General features: G+C 32.0%; 1 protein-coding gene across 1 annotated transcript; it reads left to right on the top strand.

Moving 5' to 3' along the window:
* The first annotated feature begins 4,317 nt into the window (after nucleotides 1-4,317).
* On the top strand, nucleotides 4,318-17,414 carry LOC100165903 (forkhead box protein K2). The gene is made up of 10 exons (XM_003242849.4): nucleotides 4,318-5,997; nucleotides 7,986-8,243; nucleotides 8,767-8,925; nucleotides 8,996-9,416; nucleotides 9,892-10,043; nucleotides 10,141-10,355; nucleotides 13,359-13,502; nucleotides 14,789-14,900; nucleotides 14,966-15,167; nucleotides 16,597-17,414. The coding sequence occupies exons 1-10, from the start codon at nucleotides 5,657-5,659 to the stop codon at nucleotides 16,810-16,812; spliced, it is 2,220 nt and encodes a 739-aa protein (XP_003242897.1). The 5' UTR covers nucleotides 4,318-5,656; the 3' UTR covers nucleotides 16,813-17,414.
* The last annotated feature ends 1,414 nt before the right edge of the window (nucleotides 17,415-18,828 follow it).

Raw genomic sequence — 18,828 nt, 5'->3', positions numbered from 1 at the left:
CTAATAAAAATGTGATGGTAAACAAAAATTACCCAACATATTCAATAACATATCCTAAAACATATTCTATATTTTTATAATAATCCTACATGCACATTACAACTGGATCAGATACAAGGGAGGGGGATAAGGAGGTTATCCCTCTTTACTCTAGTCTATAAATAAATAAGCATTATAATGTATTAGAAAAAAAATGTTTGTTTGTTTGTTTGCACTATCCCTACCTTTCCACTTATAGACCAGCCACTGAATAACAACAATATAGCTATGTAAACACGATAAAAATCACACCGAACAACAAAATTAAGTCGTACCATTGTACTATTGTAGTTATAATTGAGTAGGGTACCTCTACATCGCCATACTCAACTCTATAGTAATATGAAATCCTGCTACGTTTTAACTTATTTCTGCATATAAGTGGGTAATTAAATAACCATAAAGTTCCCACTCTAATGTTATAGGCTATAGCTGTATATAATAATGTGTAATAACTATAAAATAAACTAATAAATACTATTAGGTATAGTTACAGTTTTCGATCATAATAACACCTCCTTAAAAGTTAGAACTATTGAAGTATTATTAAAAAAAAAAATAACACATGTATTAGGTATATAATCGTATATGGAATAATATTTTTCAAAGTGTTCTTACGCAATTGCAAACAGTAAAAATATTGAAATATAAGGTAGCCAGGTAGGTACCTCCTACTGGTTACTTTTGTTGACTGTTGTAGTCCTGTCTAATTATTTATTCAAAAAAATTGTTTACCCATCCACATTATAATGCTAGTATCCAACCAATTACGTAGCAAATATAAGTTATAACAGATTTACAACCCAAAAACCACCATTGAAGTCAATTAACTTTCGAATTAGTATTTTCTTACTTATAAATTATGCATTTGCGTTTAATAAACAAATTTAAATTTAAAATGTAAGTCGTCTAAATAATTTCTACCACGATATCAAATCGCAATAAATGTTAGTGAAAATACTTGCACATCACTCCGTGTTTTCTTAATCGGTTCAAAATGACAAAATACATTGTCTACATGAAATCAACGTAAAAATACACTACACACGTCACAGTATTGTGTTAACTAAACGAAAACCAACGATGACATTTCGTTTTAAGATTTCTCTTATTATTCTATTATTTTTGTATTTACTATTTAATGGAATAGAGTTATACAGAACGCATTACAGCTAGTCGTATAGTTTTGAACAGAGTAATAAATAACCAGTTTATTGAACGATCAGAAAAGTTATCATTTTACTCCATCGAAATCCTACGCCTGGTTTTATTGATTTCCATGTTTTTCAACATGCGTTCAAGATACCTATGTCCTATACCCAGTGGCGTAATTTGGTCATGTTTGTGGTGTTAGGGGGTTAAAATTTGTGTACCTTTTACAGTTTTACTTATTAAATATTTAAAAAAAAATTGTTGTATGTATAATATTATAAGTATTAAGCACGTCCTTACATATAAGTATATAACCATTGAACCATTGAACCATTGTGATCTGTATAATATAAGAACGTGTATAAAATAATGCACAGGATACAGGCATGGAAACAAATAATTACATAACATTTAAATATTCACATACAATTGATATTTGATGCAGATTGTAGAGATGTTATACATCACCTATACGACTATGCTGATATGCGTCGTCGACCCTCGATAAAATAATATTCGACCTCTCAGTGGTTTATTTTCATACCACAATACAATATAAACTATAATATTATAGTATATTATGTGTTTATTTTGTGCAATAGTGTTGATTACGAAGTAATATAATCTTAGTTATGTACACCTAGCATAGGGGATCCGTTTTATTTATTTTTTATTAATTCTATACAATTTACCATATTATCGTCATAGGAGCATAAATAAGTACATTAATGTGGTGTGCCATTCTTTAGAAAATAAGTCATGGGAGGATACGTGTATACGACAGTGCGACACCAAATCCGCCCTCAGTAATTACACCACTGGGGCGAATGGGTGATCAATTGTAATTTGCAAGTATAGAACCGAGCCGCCCAAACCACTCGGGGGTTCGATCACCAATTACAATTAATATTTATCGAGGAAAAAGTAAAAATGTCTCTCTCGTAGTGATTATCGCATGTACAGCAATACAGCATAACTGCAGCTCCACATGAGCTCCTTTACAACATACACTCCCAACACCGTCCTGCCGATATTTTAAATAATACACAACTGGGTACCTATTTTAAAAAATGCCTATTTTCAATCTGTTATTTTAATTTGTATACAGTAAGTTATTTTCATTTTCATAAACTATTTTTTAACTGTATGTACGTATGGTTCATTTTACTGTGTAAAATAATAATTATTATTCTACTTGCAAGTAACTTATATACATATTGGGCATTGGTAATCTCGGATTTACTGGTAATTTAATACATAGTTACACTATTTACATTCCACTGAAGGCGTAGTAGGATACCAACTACGGACACCACACACACACACGCACACAAATTCTGATTTAGCGATTCTTTAGTCTATGTCTAGTCTATTGTCTAGGTCTAGTCTAGAGTCTATTCTACCTAAAAATCCGACGAACATTTTTTTTTCGTTGGCCCTTGGTCGGGTATACATAATACGCGACACTCGATCGTCCGCTGCCAATACACCTAAGTGTCCGTATTGTGTTTTCAGATTTCCTATTTCCGAAGCACGGCCGAGTACGGAACGTGTGTCACGAGTGTAAAAATAAACGCGTACTCGGCCTGCGATAAGCGCAAGTAACCATTGTAACCTCGTCGGCTACTCGGCTCGTCGATCGGGTGATATTTTTTTTCGATTAGCCAGACGGTGTGAAAACTAAAAAAAACGGCGCCCGATCGGGACGATACTATCAAGACGTATAATAATTGTCAATTTATTATTGTCATGACGTGTGCACGAGCAACGCGGTAGGTGCGCCGCCCAAGTGCCGACGACGGATATTATAACAATAATATAACAGTATAAACTATAAATAATAATAATAATAATAATATGATGCATCATACATTCATACACCATATTGAATTACGCGATGCCGTGACTTTTACTATGAATATTGTAGTACTCTATACGGTTTTATCGATGAATTTAATTACGCATTTACGCAGTCGTCTGGACTGACGAGTGATGGATTTTTTTTAATTTTCGTTATCAGTAAATTCGATTTTTGTCAGTGGGAATTAATATAACATTTCTACTACAGTAATTATCTTTCGAAGAACGATGAGCACATAATATATTAATATTTATTATCGGAGACCCGAAACCATAATTATTACAATACACAATAACGCAGATAAGTGCGTGTGTGTATGCGCGCGCGTGTTGTGTGTTTGTACTGTGAACCTATTCAACAGAGTACAGGGCGGCTACAGAGCACTAACGGCTCAATAACAATAACAATAATAATAATAATAATAATAATAATAAAAATAATAATAATAATAACAACAGACGAGCGTTTTTATAGATAGGTACGGGTCGGACGATCAGGTAAATGAGAACGCATCTAACGAAGGGTGGGAGTGAGGAGGGAAACGACCGATCAACATAAATAGTCACATATAGTCGTCTGAAAACGGATAGAAGAACACAAACAACAGAGCTGCGGTGGCGTTGACCGAATGTCGTACCTATATGTATAGTGTAGTCGTACGACGTCACGCGGCGGCCGGTCACCGTCGCCGAACGCGGTGGCCTACAATATCAGGCTGCTGTACAATTATTATTACCACTACAGTTGTACTGTATTGCTATTTACTACTGTCATACAGTGGTGTGGGCCGATTTCCAACCTCTTTGGCCCAAACGCTTACAACGTTTTTGGCGTGTTTACACGGCGCTGATAAAAACCTCGACGTCCGCCGGGCGGCGACGATCTCAGCTGTTTTTTGTTTTGTGCCCAAACCAGCACGCACGCATGCGCTAACTTACACACACAGCCCGTACCGCGTCGTACATGTACATAAAAACATACATACACGACGCGTGTGTGTGCGACGCGCCAAGCCGGGATCAAACAGCGATCGAGTGCGCTTGCGCGTCACCGTCATTACACACGACTGTTATTATTATTATTATTATTATTATTATTATTATTATTATCAGCACTATAAAAATGTATTGTACACAATAATAATATAGTATATACTTTATGATATATATATATTTAATATAATATTTAGGCGTACTCGTAGCCGTCGGAGATTGATAGTGGCAAGTATGAAGTAGGCGACCACCAAGCTCCTCGAAATCCATTCGATTCCAACGATTTACGTCAATAACGCGCGGACCCGACGTCTTGTTTCAAATAATGATAATAAATAATAGTTATAATGGTTATAACGGTGTAAATTATTTTTTCACTATTCCTAGACCTGCGTCAATTCGTATATTCGTCGTCACCGGGTAGGACCTTTAATATGTACATGTTGTCACGGTGACTGCACCAGCCACCAATCATCATCAAAGTATCAAACTCGTCGCACACGCATTTAATTTAAATATATAATATTGTCAGAACAATACAAATAATTTAAGAAGATAGTTTAGATTATATTTATTATCAAAAACGCAATCAGCCGGCTCGACGATAGTGTGTACCGCCCGCGTGTAGCATACCGCCATAACCCCCAAAATCGGTTTGGTAAAAAACAGAGAAAGACAAAGTCGTCACGCTGACCGCCGAGAAACGGAGTGCCGGAGTAGCGGGCGTGCGGGCGCGGGAAAGAATTATATAAAAAACGATAACCGGCGCGCGCGCCGTCGCGGGGTTTCGTCGTCGGCTCGACGCGTGTCCGACGATCGACGACGACACCGTTGCCACCGCCGCCCACATCGTCATCGTCACCGCCACTCGACGTCAACAGCAGCACCGGCCGCCGCAGCAGTTCGATCGTCACGTGGTACACACCCTCCACCCGAGGCCGCCGGTCATCTGCTGGTAAACAAACGGGCACACCGCCGCCGCCTTCCCTCGCGCCCAAGTACACTCACACTATCGCGCCAGCGCGCGCGCGCACACACACCACGCCACACGGAGACACGCACACATACGCACACGTTCGTTCGCACTCGTACTTTGGTTTTTCGTCGTTCGCATCGCTGTCCGTCATCGCCGCCGTTTCGGGGGAAAAAAAAATAACAGCAGCAGCAGCAGCAGCAACTCGCGCCGTCTCACTCTCTCTCTCTCTCTCTTCCTCGCTCCCCGCCATCTACAACTCGCTCACGATCTCCCGTCCGTCCATCACTCTGTCTCCGTCTGTCGCGGTCGGAACGTCTATACACGGCCGTCGAGTGTGCGTGTGCGCGTAACGCGTCGTCGATTCCGCCGCGCCGAGTACGTCTCGTGCACACACACCGGTGCAGGTTATTCGCCTACACTCGCCCGGGCCTGACGACCACAACACTGCCGCAGCATCGACACGAACTACCGTACCGCGATATCGTCTTCGTCGTCGTCGCGCGTGTTATCGTCTATCATTTGTCGCGATATCGCCGCCGCCCGCTGAAGTGCAGTGGTGTACACATACACACGCGCCCGCCCGCTTCCGTCCGTCCGTCGCATCAGCATCAGCAGACACGGTGCTACGTGTGCACCATGTCCGACACGGATTGGACGCTGCACGCGCTCAAGTCCATGCCCGGTAGCCCGACTAATGTGCAATGGGCCCCGGACCAGGACGTGACGGGCGTGATCGCCAAGCTCGAGGGCCGTGAGCTCGAGTACCTGATCCGACAGAAGCGTATCGTCATCGGCCGGAATAGCTCCAAGGGCCAGGTGGACGTTAACATGGGCCACTCGAGCTTCATATCGCGGCGTCACCTGGACGTGCTGTACGAACACCCGAACTTCTATCTGACGTGCCACGGCAAGAACGGTGTGTTCGTGGACGGCGTGTTCCAGCGGAAGGGCGCCCCGGCACTACAGCTGCCCAGGAGGTACGGTACCCGGCGATGGCGGCCCGCAAAGGCCGTCGTCGGCTGCTCTATGCGCCAAGCGAGCCTCGGCCTGTGTCTGTACAATCGTCGCTACGATACCGTCCCGGCATTTGCATTTTTATTCGATAAATTTTCGATCGAAAAAAAATTCGCACGCGGCGCCGCCCCTCCCCCCTTCCTCCCGTCATTCGGTTCAATCCGGCCCGGCGGCTCTGTGTTTACACACAACGATTTGTTTCCCAAACGATATGATAAACGAATCGGGAGACACAACGTTGTTACGGGCGATCGATGATAACGTGTTTTTGTTGTTTGGTTATAAATGGCTGCGCGCAAGTGTGTGCGTGTGTAACGGGTTTTCAAGGTCTCCCTGTTGCCAAAGTTCAAAATTGTCGATTATTGCTCACACGCACACGCACACGCATACGACGCATATAAAGATATTTTCCCTTATCATCTTCGTCGAGATTCGTTGGACCTACTCAACGTTTCGATGTTGGACTTTCAAAACGTAGTTACGGTCTGTGTCGGACGGCCACCCCGATTGTCGTTGTCACTGTGTTAACAAAACTATCTGATTCCTAATGATACCTAGGTACTAGGTAGTATACCTCCTCTACATACTACTATCCTCACACACGATGTGTCCTGTGACCCCTGTTTTCAACTTATGGTTCCATCAGTTTTTGAATATTAAGTCCCTCGTATATAACCAATGATGACAATATTAGTGTTGCGCTTGTAATTCAATAGAAATTTGAAATATGTTATAGATTTTATTTCATATTAAACTACTTTGTTGATCAATGAGATTCTCTGTTTAAATATTTTCATTTAAAATACAATAATTAATATTAATAAAAAATACTTATCGCACAAGTCCTATAATTTCCCATATGAATATCAAACTTGACATTTAAATTCAAATACAATTATACTAATTATACTAAATTCATCATTGCTTGCGATTCCAATATCCGACTATAATATTGGTTACCTATAGGTACCTAATAAATACTTATTTTATGTAATACGTTGTAAAAGTATAATTCACATAGGAATTAATTTAATTTTTGTCAATGTTATACTTTTAAATAGTACTTACCTAGATAGGTACCTTCTTTGGTTATAAAATATAGTCAAATAAAACTAATTAAGTAGGTATAATTTTAATATTATATTTGAACCTTTTCATATAATTTATATTAATTTTTTGTGTTTTTAATCATCAAGCAATATTTGAAATATGTGAACTTAAGTAGGTACTTAAATATTTTCATTGAAAATAAAATTAGAATTGTTAATTTTTTTTACATTATAAAGTCAAATATGTTTTTAAATTGTGCTTTTGCAGTACGAATTATTCATAAACGTAACATACCTATCATAGGTTTGATAAAAATATTAGTTTCAAACCAAAGATTATTAAGTAGGTACCTACGGTAAACATTAATTTTACGAGGAAATTGCTGGAAGAATGTAATTGGTAGGTATTTATTATTAATGAATTATATGCTTTCAAATTATATCATAATATCATTCCAACTCAGGTTTTTAATATATTTTCAATATTATTCTGAAAATAAAATATCAATAATTTGAATACAAAACTTAAGTAAAATTTGAAATGATTACTCATATTAGTTTTTGGTTCTTCAACGTTTTATTTTGAAACAACTAATAAGGTACTATTTATCAAAAATAGGTACCTACTTATTGTAGAATATGTCTTAAAGGTACTAGGTAATAATATAAGTAATTGATTTAATTTTTTGTAATTACTTTTTGCAAAAAAACAAATACCTACCTATTACCAAATAAAATAAAATAATTTATTAACATACCTAATAAAAATTATAATATGTACCTATATATTGTCCTTAAAAATTATATTTATAATAGTTATAATTTTTTGTCTTAGAATAATATGTACCTAATTGTTAGAAATAATTGAGAAAATAATATATTTTTTATTTTGTTTTCTGTAGGTGTTTAATGCGATTTCCTAGCACAACAATTCGGCTCGTGTTTTATTCTTTGATAGATGAAATGGCACCACCTCCTGTACTACAACAGAATACATTTATTCAAACTCAAACTAGACCAATTGCAACACCTTCGAGAAGTTACGCAAGTCCATTGAGTATAAATATTCCTCCTCAAGTTATCAAACAAGAATCTTCAACATATTTATCAAAGGAAAATAGATTTATGAGTCCTTTTCCATCTCCTACTGGCACTTTAAGGTGAGCAAAAAATAAATTTAAATATTTTTTCTAATGAATAATGTAAATTACGAGAAGTGTACCCAACTTTTAATATATAAATGTGTATAGAACACTTTTATATGTAAAATAATATATTAGATACCAATTTTTATATATTTTGAAGTTATTTTATTTTAATTTTTTATAAATAGGTACTTAGTTAATATTTTTATAATAAATAAAAAATATGTTAGTATGTACCTTAATAATAAATAAAAAAATAATAATAAAAGTTTATTGAAACAGCATCAATTTACAATGGTTAGATAGCCAAAAGTTGCAATTTTAAATAATGAAAATGCGAAATAAAATCCTAGTCTTTATTATTAAGAGTATTTATCAGTGGTGGTGGGTAGGCTTATTACCATGCATAACAGTTGAAGTTGACCACTGGTGTAAGAATCGTCCTACTGAACCTGACAAAAATCTGCCGCCCCTGAGAAGTACTCTTAACGTACATTAACTATAGACACATTTACTTGATAATTTTTTATTTATTTAGTGCTGCTAATTCATGTCCAACTAGTCCTAGAGGAGGACACAATCGACATACACTTGGACCAGATTTGCAAATGGCAGCATATGCAGCTGCAGTAGCTCATCCTGGTCAAATAGGTGTAATTTCTACTCCTACATCATCTGCTATTTATGTAGAAGAAAAGTAAGATTTTCATGTAAATTTCTCATTAATATATTTATGTTTATGATTTATATGTAAATTGTTTGTTTAGTAAACACTTAAACAATATGTCTAGTCAGAATAGCCGTGACGAAGAAACTAGCCCATTAGATGCAACTGTTTTTGATGTTAGCATTGGTAGCGAACCATTTGTCAGTGATTTCTATAGAAATGGTACATCAACATCCACGGGACAAAATTATAGTCCACCTGATACTGTGATCCAGGATAGATCAACACCTATAAATAACAACAATAGCAATTCTAATGCGAAATCTAAAGATGAGTCAAAACCACCTTATTCATATGCTCAACTCATTGTACAAGCTGTTGCTTCAGCTTCTGATCGTCAGCTTACTTTAAGTGGAATTTATTCCTATATTACGAAAAACTACCCATATTATCGATTTGTGGATAAAGGTTGGCAAAACTCTATTAGACACAACTTGTCATTGAATCGTTATTTTATAAAGGTAAATTTAATTATTTTACTAATGTTAAGAATATCTAAAATCGGAACTTAAAGTGGAACTAAATCTAAATTATGACTGCTTCAAATTCTGTAAAAAATTTAATTTTATTATCAGCCTTATTATAAAATGGTATACTAGTCTTATAAACTTATTATAATCAACTAAATGTTTAATTTTTGTAAAATATATTCAAATTTTAAGAAATAATTTAGTAGATAGATTAATTAATATATAAATACATTTTTTTTTATAAATTTACATCTAATAATTTAGAAAAAAAAAGTCTTATTACCTAATTCAAGTTATAAACAGAATTAAAAAAAATTGATTCATCCTGAGTAGTTACAAAGCTCAAATTTTCAACTATGACGTAATATTAAAAAATTTGCTCAATTCAATTTTTACAAAATAAAAAATAATTAATTATTTAGATTTTTAAGTATTCAACTAATATTTATTTTAAATTGTTATGAAGGTTCCTCGTTCACAAGAAGAACCAGGAAAAGGAGCTTTTTGGAGAATTGATCCTTCATCTGAACAAAAATTAATTGAGCAAGCTTTTCGGCGTAGACGTATAAGAGGAGTGCCTAGTTTTAGGCTTCATAACTCGTTTGGAATGTCTTCAAGGTAGTTTAAACAAATATGTTAAAAATAAATTAAATATATAAAGTTTATTAAAAACTATTTTTAAGTTGTATTGTTGCTTAATTTAATCTTATTTTAGGAGTGCTCCCCCATCACCAAGTCACATAACTGGCGGTGAATTATCAATCGCAGATTCCTTATCTAGAGAAACTTCACCATCGCCTCCAGTTTCTTCTTCTGACCAACAACAAGATGAAGTTTGTTTGGCAAATTCTATCTCAAATCAAATTAAATCACCAAATAAAATTTCTCATACTAATGGTGTTGGTGTGCTTCACTATGTTTCATCAACAGGTAATAATTGTTATATAATTAAAAAAGTCTTTCATAATACTTAAATGTATTTAAATAATATGGTATGTTCTATGTTCATATTCAGTGGCGCACACTGGAGGTTTCAAGGGAGCAGCTGCTATCCTTGACTTTTTTGGTGGGTGGGTGGGTGGACTCCCTGGTCCCAAAATAATTACATCATAAAAATTCAGGGAATTATTGATTCCGCTAAAACTACCTGCTTTGGAAAAAGGTTTATATTGATTCCGCCGGCTACTGTTTATAAAATCTACATTTTGATTCCACCGGATATACTGTTTATAATACTTTTATTCATATTTAATAATTTAAAAAATAAAAATTTGTGATAATAACTTAAGGTAGGTCTCGAACAACCTTAATTTAAGTATTTATTTTTCTTTTCTTAAGCCAAAGTCTGGTATATGAATGTTATTTGAGTCATAAATATTGCTTAAGCAATACGGCCCTAAATTGTATAAAAATGTATAAATGTTAGTCTTTTTTTTCTAATTAATATTATTTATAATCTAAATTGTATAAAATTATATAATTAATTCTATGTAGGTATAAAATTAAAATGTAAATACTTTTGATCATATTTGGTCACATGTCCAAATTGAATAAAATGATAATAATAGTATATAAGTATAAAATAAAAATGCATAAATGTAAATATTTTTGATCATAATATTTGGTCACATGTCTAAATTGAATAGAATGATAATATTAGTAGTATGTTAGTATAAAATAAAAATGTAGGTATAAATCAAACTACTTTTGATAATATTTGGACACATTTTTTAAAAAAGTGAACCTAGAAATTTTATTATCGTTCAAATCATTTGATAAAGTTTTAATACTTTGTTTTTTTTTTTTGTTAAAAACACTATTTTTGATGTTTATTCCGTTTATATGTATGTAAGTGTCAGTTTTTATTTTTCATTTAAAACATGGGTGAATATGAAAATGTTAGGATGAGCTTTTGTGAATTGTGAATTTAATTTTGAGTGGAAAGACGCAGCTATTTGTAGTACATTCCGATGTTATTTCTCTCGATGCCCAAATACGTGGATTGAATTTTGTACTAATATTTTAATTTAAAGTTGTATATATTGTCTAAATTATACTAAATAGACTATACATTTTAAAATACATATACAAAGGGGGGGATGAACAGTGTCCGGCGGAATCGATGTCTAAATATTGTAAGTGGTAGCTGGCGGAATTAATAGCTGATGAAATTGATATGTAGATATTATAAACAGTAGCCGGCGGAATCTATACAAAATCGGCGGAATTGATATATGCCCAAAAATTCTACTATGTGTAAAAATATTAAAAATAAACTATTGAATAATTATAAGTTATAGCCATTAGCCTATTAGCTAATATAGAGGTAACTAATTCAATATGCTACCCCTATTTTTTTTTTAGTATGTGCCACTGCTCATATTATAGTACTAGCTAATTAATATTTTGGGGTAGGTTTGGGTAATTCAAGCATTTGCTTGGTTTTTTTTTATGGTTTGAATCAATAGGAAAGTTTATTTATATTCCATTTGGAGCAGTGGTGTAGCCAGGGGGGTTTTGGGTGTTTGCCATCCCCTCATTGACATTTACCCCCTAATAAATATATTGTTTACAGGGTTTAGGACTGCTTGCATGTTTTATTGTAGTTGTAGATCATTTTAGATGAGTTATACATTTGTCTTATGAAATGGTGAAATTAAATACAAAGTTTGAATTTGCATATTTTAGGAAAAGTGCACAATTGAGCAATTTTTAGTATATTTGTGCATATTTTGAATTTTTTTAATTTAAATGTACATACAAACATACAATTGTCGGGAAAAATCATATTTGGATAACATTAAAAATATCTTTAAAAATATGATGTTTGGTTATGTACAATAGGCGCTAATTTTGAGATTTGAGGAGGCCGAAGCCTAAAACCATACTATTAGAAAATTGAATAAGCTTAAAAAAATTTAGTAAATGTTTGGGAGGTCTGTTGGTGGAGCTTGGCTACAGTTGGCCCTATTTTTGCATATGGTACGTAAGATTTTAAAAGTCTCTTAGTAACAAAACTGCGTTAAAACTATAATTGACATCTAGATTCTAGATTGTACGAAGAAATGAAAGTCAGTAGATAGGTACATGTTTGTTTATCACGGTGTTCGCATATCACGTTATTCGTTATTACTTATATATTAACCTAATATTTTATGCTAGTATTTTTAAAAATTAAGTTGTTTTATTTCACAATAGTTTAAAAATGTCCAAAACATGCAAAGTGTCCTCTGCCCATCATATTAATTAATATAGGTACCTATATAAATTTAGGTACCTACCTGTATTCAAATTAGTAAACCCGTGTATAAATTATTTTTATCATATTTATATACCTACTTATCTTTTAGTTTTTTATTACCAAAATTGTAATATGTTTTATGAATTTTTCAAAAATAATATAAAAATGTAGCTGCATGTATTTAAGCATATTTTGACAATGTTGATAATTATTAGTGCAAAAAGTCAAGTCCCGTACTCTAAATTTATTTATATGCAAAAACTGTAAAAACTTGATTTAATCTATACTTTAACACCCCTTGATTTGGAGTATAGAGAATCTAAATCCTAAATTGTGTTTGCAGCATGTATTATGTATGCAGCATTGGAGAACCTTTTTTAACTTCTGTAAAATAAAAAAAACTCATAAAATATTATATCAATATTGTACTCTTTCTACATATTACAATTTGTGCTCAAGCCTATGACAATCTTTAAATTATATTGAAAAGTAATTTTGATTTTTGTATCGGAAGTTGTAATTTCATAAAAAATCAATAATTCAATCTAAACATTTTTTTTTTATGCCTAATCTGCCTATTTTTTTTTTTTTTAATGATCAAAGCGTGTTGTTTTGCAATTATATTTAAAAATTAAAAGGATTCACTAAATTTTAAGAAGAATTAATGAAACTAATTTTTAATTTTTGTTTAGCCAACAATGAAGTTTTAGAAATGCAAAGTCCTCAGCAGCTGACGTTCTTAAAGTCACGACTAGTCTTGCCAGTGACAACTTATAGTAAATCTACAACTAGACATATTACAATAGTTAACAATGGACTTCCAACATCTCAGTCAGGTAATTTTAATTTTTTTTTTAAATTTAAAAGATGAATATTTTCCAGGTCGGATCAAAGCCTGATTTTCAAAATTATTATTGTAGAAGCTAAAATATGCGTTTCAATAATTCACAATATTTGTTCTTTTTCGAACGTACTTTTCTACTACTATTTAAAGTAAAATAAAAATTCAGCCTTTGATTCGACCTAAAAAATTATCTCTTCTTTAAAAAAAAAAAATCATGAAATTCGACTATTCTACAGGACTTGAGAGTTTTTCCTGAAAATTCATTTTTGTGGATGTAATACACCTTATAGCCCCCCCCCCCCCCTTAAATAGGTATCGAGCTGTAGATTAGTGGAAAAGTGTAGTAACTGAGGTAGTAACTAATGAATAAAATATAATTTTAAAATTGGAAAAACTGGCACTGACACTTAAGAGAATGTCCGCGTATTGTATGATTTCACTCTCAGACACGTGCTCAACAAACAAAATTTTTTATTTTTTTATTTTTGAGTCACCTTAGATTACTTAGATTCTTGAATTTACTTATCACCTATTACCATAATTATAGAGATTAATATTTTTGATTGTCTGATGTATCAGTTTGTCATATTATTATATCAAAAAAATTTAATAGGCATCTAAATTTACAAAAATAAATTTTATTTTTAATAAAAAACAAAATATAAAACATGTCAAACCCTTAAAATTATACATTTATACTAATATTATAGATTCAACATCAGATGTTATCATGATCAATGTATAATCTGTTGATACTAAAACTATTAATTTTGAAAGTGATTGTCGCAAGGGATATTTCAATATAGTTTACATCATTGTACTACCGTTTATCAGGCAATTATCATAAGAGTATGTCATTTTTAAAAAGCTACATCATTTCAACTTTTTTATATGGTTGATTTCCAATTTCCTATACAAAAAGCTAAAAATTATTTATATTATGCATATTTAATATTCACATATGTTCATCGTATTTTAGGCTCTTGTCTTATTTTTACAATTTATACGCTAACCTCAGTTATAATTAGAGTTGCCGCCTATGAAAGAATAAAGAGCCTGGTGCCGATAAGCAAAAAAAAATAAATATGCTCACTTAACCTTATAATTTTAGTACACAGTGATCTTACTTTTTGTATCTTGTTGCTCTTAGGCCTGAGAGAGAAAACCAATATTACGCAGACCATACTCTTAAATCAAATAAAATCAATTAACTAAAATTAAACTAATATTTCTTAGAAATTTATCATTAGCAGTATAATAACACAATTTTTTTCACAGGAAGCACAACTAAAACTAACTTAAATTTTATTGCCTTTCCTCCACCAATCAAGGAGTCTTTATTGCCACAAGCTCCTGTTATTGTGCAAGCTTTAGATCAGACATTTGATGCGTAAGTAACTATTGACTTAATTGATAAATTTAAATTATTCTTAATGTTATTGTTTCTAATTCTAGTTCTAAGCTGAATCATGCATTAAATATTGATAAAGCAGTTAACCATCATAAACAAGTTGAAAATAATGAACTACATGAGGATATATCTCAAAATAACCCTACTCAAGGCATTGAAATAGAATCTGGAGAATTTGGAGTTCAAGATATTCATGAAGAAATTATTGACGATACTCAAAAGACAATGGGAGAAAATATTGAACAGGTTAGTTATTACTTAAAAAAAACAAAAAACGTTAGAGATGTTATATATTTGAATGAAATGTTCGATCAATGCAATTAAATTGTTTTTAAATTACTTAATTTCTTATAACCAGAGAACAAGTTTTTGCTAAACTAAATATTTGTTTTTGTGTAATGAAACATTAAAAAAAATATATTTTTATTTTATTTTCTGATTGACATAATTATAAATACCTACCTAAATGTTTAAAATCAATATTCTTCATGATTCATATTATATGAATGACCACTAATTAATTTTGTTTGTTAATTACATATAAAATATTATTTTATTTTATTTAATATTTATCTATAGCAAGTCATGAGTCTAATTTTATAATTTATTATTAACAAATACATCACATATCATGTTAACAAAAAATTTCTTATCTATTTTTTTTTTCTCACTAGTCAATAAATAATTTATATTAATACAAAAATTATCTTATTTCAGTACTTTTAAAGACATTCAAAGTATAGTTATTACTTATTATTAGTTACTTTATCAGATGATTTATTTTTGTACTTATTTTATCATTTTTCAATATTATGCAACTAATACCATATTACCACACATATTTATATGTTTTTACTTTTTAGTTCTTTAAAATCTTTTTACTTAATTTTAGTGTCAGTCATGTTCCGTTTCCCAATCAATAGCTAATTAGTTTTAGAATATTATCAATTGGTGGTCTTAATAGAACATGATATAGTTTTATATAGTCATACACATATAAGACTCCTAGAAGGCTACACTCTAAGCCTCTTACATTATCATCCTATTTCTCCCCACATTTCCATTTGCATACTGTTACCTTTCCCCGCATACCAAATTTTCCTTAGTTATCTAGATATAGATTTCAATTAGAACAAAATAAAAATTCCGTTATATCGCTTCTGCTATTTGGTAGAAGTCAAGAATTCCTAGCGTTTGTTGTGTAAAGTGGGTTGGGTATTTTGAATCTTAAAGAAACAAAATTATAAATCATTTCTTCAATAAAACAATTTTGAGCAATTTTTTTATGTAATATATTAAACAACATTCTTGATTGTGATGGACATTGTATTTTTCAATTTTATTATATCCTGAAATAAATATGATTAATATATAAATAGACAAGAGCTAATAGGTAATAATTGTATACATTTTTTTTAGAATCATGTTCATTTTGATATTTCGATGTTTGTTTACTATTGTTTTGATAATTGATTTCAGTCACACTGTCTTGTATTTATAAATGAATAAAAATACATTTATTAGTAATATTGTCAATTGTTCAGATGCGCCGGCCTGGTGTACTACGGCATACTAGCACACCTGGCCAGTAGTCCGCCCCTGTATTTTATCCATTTTTTTTTATATATATGAACGTATATTATTTATCATAATATTGTAAATTTTGTTGGTTTAGACATCTATGAACTTCAAATCTGAAGAATCTTCTGAAAATGGAAATCAACAAATTGTTGGTGAAGAAATTGAAGAAGAGGAAGAAGTAGTTGAAGATAACAACTTTGAAGAATCCAAAGAAGAACCGGATACTAATTATTCTGACAATTTTCAAGAACCTCAAGCTAAGCGTGCCAAATTAAATTATTATCAACAAGAAATAAATGGCGTCCCTTAAAGGTAATTTATATAATTTTAAAAGTTTAAACATGTTATTGTTATGATATTTAAATAGGTCTTATCTTAAGACAATTTTTTTTCTGTACATAAATGATGTATAAATATTAAGTGGGCTACAAAATTATTGTTATTGTAATACATTGTTCTCTTTAATTAATTATGAATTATCTAGCTTACATCAAACTAGGTATTTCTCTCTGTCAAAATATTTAGTTATTTTATGAATTAAGTAATATATTTTTATTTTTTGCTTGTGCAGAATTATAGGCAGTATATATATAATGTTATAAAATACCATAGTACATTAATAACAAAGTGTAAATGTAAGAATATTGTATTTTTGCTAAACATTTTTTATGACTGTTCTAGCTATTATGATATTAGACAAATTATCATTGCAATTATAAAAAAAAATCCAAGTAAACAAAGTAGCCCGAAATTTGACATGATGACCATCATTATTATTTTATCCTATGCCTCATTATGTTCCTTGTACATAACCGTAATAACATATCTATTGTAAAAAAATTAATTAATTCCAATTAATTGACAATTTATTTTTGGTTGATAGGGAATCTATTTCTTTTTAAAGTGCAATTACATTAAATCTTTCTATATTTTTCTTTTGTTATTATTTTTTTGTTGATTATAAATGTTATCAAATTAAAATAAATTGCCATAATTTTTATTCTGTATGTGGACAAAAGCTTTTTTTTTCGGTTTTTAATTGTTTGAGAATTTTGATGTTATAAAGTTCATTTTTAATAAATATGTGATTGGACATTTTATATTATACAAAGAATATAATATAATTATTTTTATAAAATAAGTTTTTGTCTACTTAATAAAATGTGTTACCATTTGTGTTTAGAAAGATTTAGTTTACATTGGTATTAAAATTATATTAAATTAAATTTAAACTACTCAATTTGTTGGGTTTTAACATAAACAAAATTATTATGTTGGATTTTTAAACATCTTGTACATTTTTCTTGTTTATTTATATATTATAAATATTTCAAAAGTATTTTTCAATCAGCGAATAATTATTTTTTCATTTAGTTCTTTACTAAAAAAAAATAATAATAATATGCACTAATGCAAATGTGTATTTATAAATATTGTATTGTTGTCTTGGGTGTCTTTATTTGATGGATGTGTGTGGGACCTGGTCCTACCATATTAATGTGTACCCCGTCTCTAGTTGTACTACCCTAAGCAGTTCCGACAAGCACAAATGTTTTTTTAAAGATTGTAATAAACATGATGTTGTTAGTAGTATTTATATATTATATCATATAATAGATTCAAATTGTATTAAGGAATAAAATAGTCAACGCAATACTTTTTTAGCACACTTGTAAGTGTAATATAAGATTACTATTTACTTTATTTTGTTGAGACATTAAATTTATAAATTATTTAATTTGAGTGTTTTTATTTTTTTTTTTAACTGTCTTTCCCTCCATTTTCCAAATCTCCGAGTTTATCATTTATCCTACTATTGGTGTGGGTACAGTTTAAACGAAGTTTTTCGTGAGGCAAACGATAATAATACGTTATCATCGTATTACACATGGCGTGCGAGCGTTAGAAAATAACAAAACATTAAATTGGGAATCGATCTATTGTAGGAAAAAAAAAACGGAACAAAATATTAAAATACAGAGGCGACGTAACCCAAGCCGACGACCGTTCCAGCAGCAGCTGGTGTGTGTGCGACGTGCGTGGTACGTCGTTAGTCGGAAACTCTGTTTCGCGCGCCTTTCTAGTTTCCGGACAACGTATAATATAGCTATAACGGTAAATGCAGTGTGACCAATAGCATGGACGTCTGTCTGCCCATAGCTGATAAGGGGCCTCCCTAGGAGGCCAAAGCACCGAACGGCGTGACCTGACGTTCAACAAGTACATAACGCGGCTGCCACGCCAAGGTCGAGAACCGGTCGCTACCGTCAGCGGCCGCAACACGGTAATACCGCACCACTACCCGTCAGCGACCGCGACACGGTAA

This window comes from Acyrthosiphon pisum, chromosome A1 (genome assembly GCF_005508785.2).
Source record: "Acyrthosiphon pisum isolate AL4f chromosome A1, pea_aphid_22Mar2018_4r6ur, whole genome shotgun sequence".
In the NCBI taxonomy this organism is placed as follows: Eukaryota; Metazoa; Arthropoda; class Insecta; order Hemiptera; family Aphididae; genus Acyrthosiphon; species Acyrthosiphon pisum.
The sequence above is the reverse complement of the archived record's forward strand: the minus strand, read 5'-3'. Positions and strand labels throughout refer to the sequence as shown.

Coding starts and splice junctions, on each gene's coding strand:
- LOC100165903 (XM_003242849.4), top strand. CDS start 5,657: ATGTCCGACACGGATTGGACGCTGCACGCGCTCAAGTCCATGCCCGGT. Junction 14,901..14,965: donor TTAGATCAGACATTTGATGC/GTAAGTAACTAT, acceptor TTCTAATTCTAG/TTCTAAGCTGAATCATGCAT. Junction 15,168..16,596: donor TGGGAGAAAATATTGAACAG/GTTAGTTATTAC, acceptor TTGTTGGTTTAG/ACATCTATGAACTTCAAATC.